The following is a 6,000-nucleotide window of genomic DNA, read 5'->3' as shown; positions in this document are numbered from 1 at the left end:
TTGCTTTTGGCTTCAATACTCTAAATGTCTTGTAAATAATCTACATATTTATGCAGGCGCGTTTATCCACACACTTTTTTTTAAATGCGTGTTTCCTGAGAATCGAACCGCTCCCTTTGCGTAACTACCTCAGCTCCACCAGCTGAGCTACAGGAACGAATAAGCTCTAACCAGTAGCTACAGCTTACATATCTGTCGCATATATACGAGTCGGTGGCTGATCTAGTTGTTAAGGATTTATATGTGAGAAAACTTTTGCGACTGGATGTTAAAAGACGCAATTAAGGTGAATCCAGCGGTGGCGCACGGTGTTGGGATGAAGAGCGCACCCTCAGGGGGCGGAGGGGAAAATATAAACATGAAGAGGATGATGTTCATATAGAAACAATCACGTGGAGAAACTCCATGTTGTTTTAAATGCTTACAATTTATAGCCTCTGGCTTGTAGGGAGGGGAGAGTAAAACTTGTATGCGGAGCGGCAGTCTCTCATTTTCTGAAGCGAGCGGATGGGACGGATTATGGAGGGACCCTTCAGATTGACAAGTAGGCTACACACTCCTTTTACTATTACACATTTACACTCCGCGCTTCACTTAACTTAGATATAGTTATACCATGTAGTAGCTACTTGCTTGTAAGGGAATAAATCGAGTGATTGTCATTTAAAAGTTTTCTTTTGCTTGTTTGGAGAAATGCCTTTGCGCATACAGTAGGTTGCAAACCATTTTGCGCTAGTTTGGTTATTAACGGTGTCACGCTTTTTTGTGTATCTTATTGAATGGATACAAATATGCTGTGCTCTTTCTCGTCATGCGATATTACACAGCAATAAACTTTTACTCATTTTCTCTAACAACTAATGAAATCTCCATCTTACTGCCGCTGTAGCGTTTTCTATCTATCATCATCACCACAGCATCATCATCAGCATCATCATCGTCAGTGCGAGCGGCGCGCACCTCACTTACTCCACATCCTCGGGGCCACGAGAGAGCAAGGGCGCAAAGATGAACATCCAGGTCGTGCCGGAAAACAACCTGTCCTCTATGGCCCCGTTGAAACAGTTTAACGTGGAGAAAAAGGAAGTGGAGCTGATCCTGTTGAAGGAGCAGAACGGGGTCCAGTACACGAACTCCTCTATCGTGGCATCTCCGAGTTCCCGCGACTGCACCTCCGCATCTGCGGATGAGGAGGAAAGGGAGACGTGGGGAAAGAAACTGGACTTTCTGCTTTCTGTCATAGGCTTTGCCGTGGACCTGGCAAATGTGTGGAGGTTCCCCTACCTGTGTTACAAAAACGGTGGAGGTAGGATCACTTTTTCATGACATGCTCCATTGATTTATTTCTGAGGGTCACTGCATTACAGTGGTCACGTTATACAACCATTAAAATAACATCATGTAGGGGTTTGTCACTGAAAACTGAAAAATAACTTTTGTTTGCAAGGGTCATAACAGTTTAAGAAAAACTGTTCAAACTAGTGATTCCAACCTTTTGTACCAGTGTCATGAATGTAGTTAACTTCTAAGCTATTGTTAACAGTTAACAATTATGAGTTACTCAATGTAGTTGTCACAGAGATTTTTGTAACAGAGATGTGTTGATATCTATCACAGAGACAACTGGTTTTGTGCAAATGTGTATAAATACTTTTTAGTCAGTGGTGGTATGGCCTCCCATTGTACTAAAGAAACAACAACAAATTCACCTGTCATAGATTAAAACAGACATATTAATATAGGGAATAGATTACATAAGGGTAGATTTCCAGCAAATTCATTTTGAAGACTGAATGACACTTAAAGCAATTTGGCTAAATGTGGCACAAGGCTGGTCAATCTTTATAAGATTTAAACAGTTTTTGAAAGGTAACAGGTTTCATACGAAATCATTTTACTCTACCCAGTCCTTTGTGTATTGTTTGCTACACCATGAATAATTTTCCTGAAGAAACTTTAATGCAAAATAAGGTTCTAAAGATCTGTGATACTCCACATTTATTCATTTTGTAAAAGGATATAATGTGTCCCCATGCAGGTGCCTTTTTGATCCCATACATTCTGTTCCTGTTTATTGCTGGGATGCCACTGTTTTACATGGAACTTGCCCTGGGTCAGTATAATAGAGAGGGGGCAGCTACTGTTTGGAAAATCTGCCCTATATTTAAAGGTAGGATGAAAATCTATATATGTCTAATTAATGTGACAAAAACATTATCGAGAAACAATGTAGCATGCAACACATTCCATACGTTCAATGTAAATTTACTCACAAAGCATACTGCAACTTCATTAACCTCATATCACAGCCAACAGGTCTTAAAACAGATGAAGTGTTTGATCATATTATAAGGTAATATGCGTGCTGCTTTCCTCCTCAGGTGTTGGCTACACTGTGATCATCATAGCTTTGTATGTGGGGTTTTACTACAATGTCATCATAGCTTGGTCACTTTATTACTTATATGCCTCGTTGACGAATGAGCTACCCTGGCTTAAATGTGGCAACCCGTGGAACAGCCCTAACTGCACAGATCCAGAACGCATTAATGGCACCTTTTTGGGTAACGGGACAACCTACGCCAAATACAAGAACACACCTGCCGCTGAGTTCTACGAGTAAGTCCTTTGAAATTACATTCTTACGTAAATTCATGCTCCAGTTTCTTTTCAACTGTTTTTATGACATGTCTGAGAAATTAGCATTAGCATTAATATTGTCATTTCCATGAACAATTATGCGACACAGTTTTATAGCCACTTTTTTGGTATTGTTTCACTTTTTGTCATACCAGTAATTCGCCGCTGCCTATAAAGTCTTGCTGATAGCATCTAATATAACTATAGCTTAGCTATTGATTTGTTTCCATCTATTCTTTCATTCCATTGTTCATGTAGTGTTTTGTAGGGCTGGCAGAAAGCATGGTACATTTGCACACTTTTAGATGTGTAAGCCTGTGTGTGTGTGTGTGTGTGTGTCAGCTTATGAAATCTGTTCTTGTAGATGTAGTTTTTTGTGTGTATGGCAGAAAAGCACATTTAAAACATGGCTTTGGTTCTGTAAGGATATGTTTTGGCCATTTAAAGGTCACATAACACACAGTTTCTGTTAAACTCGTGCTAATCTTGGGTACCTATAGAATAGTTAGAAAGATTTTTATTTACTTAGTTTCATATTTGTTTGATTATTGATGTAAATGTTTAAGGGGCCATTCACAGTTGCGTCTAAACGTGTGTTAAAGCGTTTCTTTCTTCTTTCCAAAGCGTTTGAGAGGTTGTGGGTCTTTCGTTAGTACGCAACCATGAGCAGCGCTCTTTGTGACGGGGAGGTTAACAGAATGCATGTGTGGATTTTTATTGCTCATCTGCCCCTTATGTCAATCATATAATTGTCTCATCTCAATATCAAGTATATATCATTAGGTTGCTTGCTATGCAGTTACATCTAGAGCAGTAGCCTTACAACTACATGGTTAAAAAATGTATTATAGTTAATAAATGTATTCAGGAATTTAATTTGTTAGTTTACTGCCAGGTTCTAATAATAAGAGTTTGAGACCCCTACCTTACATGCTGATTGCCAACAAAACAGACATTTAATACAGTTTTACTTATCACCTGCGGTTCCGATTCATGACCAGGACTTTATCGCGGGAACCTTTTCATCATTTAGTTTTAAATGATCTGCGAATCCAGGGTCGAACTGGACTTTGTTTATAAAACATTTGTCACTGAAATGCCGGGAACAAACTAACACACTTGCATAACTCGTTTCTGCCTCGGAAAATGATGGGTTCTATGGGAAGCTGAACAAGGTTTCTCTCAAAAATAAAAGCACACTTCTTTGGTGACACACACTTATTTTGTGAGCTAAAAACAAAATCTATCTGAACCAAGTCCAGCACTGCCAACAACTTCCATAATGATGGGCGTGCTCTTGCTCTCGTTGGCGCTTTTTGGTGAGAAGTGCCCATACACTGTATCTCCGCATCTATCGTACACTGTATCTCCGCAAGTTGTCATCTCAAAAATGTGGCTCAATTTGTCTCAAACATCCAACTTTTTTTTTAAACGTTCCCTATGTTTATCATGAGGATACAAAACTAATACTCCATTCACACAGCATCCCACAAAATTTCCTTAAAATTGGCAAAGAGAAAGTACGTCCCATAAAGGGGACCTAGTAACATTGCAGTAACATTAACGGAAAGCAGTCTGTATGAACAAGAGGCAGAAACAATGCCGTAAGTTGTGAGGACACGCATGTCATCGCAACCAAAAGTTATGGTTTAGCTCTTTGGATTTAAACGCATTTCAACATTTACGGCAAAAAATGTCGGCAAACTGGACTGAAGCAGAGATCAGCAAGCTCCAGATCAGAAATTCCAAATAAAGTCCCCCCCCTTAAAGGTGCAGTGTGTAAATTTTAGCGGCATCTAGCAGTGAGACTATTAGTTGTAACGATCAGCTCGTCCACGGCTCACCCCTCGCCTTTGAAACGCATAGAGAAGCTATGATAGCTGCCACAGGACAAACATGTCATCATCGGAGACCACTTATCAAGCAAAATTTGTCCTTCTGTAGAAACATGGCGGCACAAAATGGCGACTTCCATGTAAAGGGACCCGCAGTGTATGTAGATAAAAATGTCTCATTCTAAGGCAATAAAACATAATGGCTCATTATGTAAGGTCTTTATACACCCTTGATAATATAGTTATGTATATTATATTGCATTTATGTCAAGAGATTTTTCTAAAAGTTACACACTACGCCTTTAATTATCACTGCTCATTCGCTTCATTCATTCAGTGAAGAAGGAGATTTTTTAGTTAAAATCTGTCAGTATTAGAAGACAGGTGATTATCATCAGTCTAACTGTTATCATGTTGTTGTTTTTTTGGACAGGATAACAGATCCTATCCTTGCTTTCAAGCTAGAATTTGGTCATGTCCTTCAGAATCATGAAGCTCCAAAAAAACTTTACAGACCCTTATGCAGGGTTCACACCAGACACGGTAGAGGTAGCAAGCGCGAGTGATTTACATGTTAAGTCAATGCAAAGATGCGATTAGGCCTCCTGCGGCGTGGTACACAAAATCTGAACTTCGGCGGATTTCCGCGCCACCAATCAGGACCTTGCTGTAGTAGTGACGTGATTACAGGAAGCGAGCACAGTCTCATCGAAGTCGCAGAAGCCCCTCCCATGACGCGAATTTCCGCGTGAATGTCTTGAATGACTAGAATTTCATGCGCGGCTGGTGTAAATGCACCATTACAGTGTAGTGCATTAGATCCATATGTATCAGAGCATTGGCAGCAATATGGATTTTCATTAGTTAGTAACATCAAAATGCAGTTTTGACTGATGTAAAACAATATCTATTCATTAAAACAATAACTGTTTTATTGATCATACAAATAGATCTTAAATGAAGAACTCCTTCATTTAAAAAATTCTAGTGCTCTGGGGTAAAACACAGACACAAAGATCTGCTTGTTGGACGTGAACACTTGCTTAACAAAATTTAGGTCAGTATAACTAAAACTGGAATGCAAAACCTCTGCCTACAATCTATAATGCCATACAGGGCTATGTAAAACACTCAGTTCCTTAGCTTTTGATGTTGACTGAAAGAAGGCATCCGTTTGCACTTCAAAGAAAAGCAATCCTTTTCCTTGTTTCAGTGAAAATTGGGCTCCTCGATTTAGTACAAACCAGAGGAATGCCTGGAACAATGAAAAACCTTGTTTACAGTCAGTTGTGGAAAAATAAAAATCAGAGAGACACACGTCACCAAAAATCCTATTGATATTTCTTCATCCCATGTCTTCGTTACTACTGATTCTTTCACACCAAGTAAAAAAGGTTGTTTAGTACTGAATGTATATTACAGACAGTATAAGTCTTATTACTTGAGTTGTTGCTTAAATCTCACACAAGTTAAGGATTTGGGGTAAAATGGTGCTTTTAAAGATTCGAGGAAACTCTTAATTTTC

General features: G+C 39.2%; 1 protein-coding gene across 1 annotated transcript in view; it reads left to right on the top strand.

Annotated features, from left to right (window-relative positions):
• Positions 1 to 127: 127 nt before the first annotated feature.
• Positions 128 to 6,000, top strand: part of slc6a2 (solute carrier family 6 member 2) — a 31,210-nt gene continuing 25,337 nt past the window's right edge. The window contains exons 1-3 of the mRNA XM_073859034.1: positions 128 to 1,306; positions 2,039 to 2,170; positions 2,382 to 2,619. Of these exons, the coding sequence (XP_073715135.1) occupies positions 1,009 to 1,306; positions 2,039 to 2,170; positions 2,382 to 2,619 (668 nt within the window). The 5' untranslated portion in view covers positions 128 to 1,008. The remainder of the gene's footprint in view (positions 1,307 to 2,038; positions 2,171 to 2,381; positions 2,620 to 6,000) is intronic.

Source organism: Misgurnus anguillicaudatus, chromosome 21 (assembly GCF_027580225.2).
Source record: "Misgurnus anguillicaudatus chromosome 21, ASM2758022v2, whole genome shotgun sequence".
Classification (NCBI taxonomy): Eukaryota; Metazoa; Chordata; class Actinopteri; order Cypriniformes; family Cobitidae; genus Misgurnus; species Misgurnus anguillicaudatus.
Note: the sequence above shows the minus strand (reverse complement) of the source record. Positions and strands in the feature narration are given on the sequence as shown.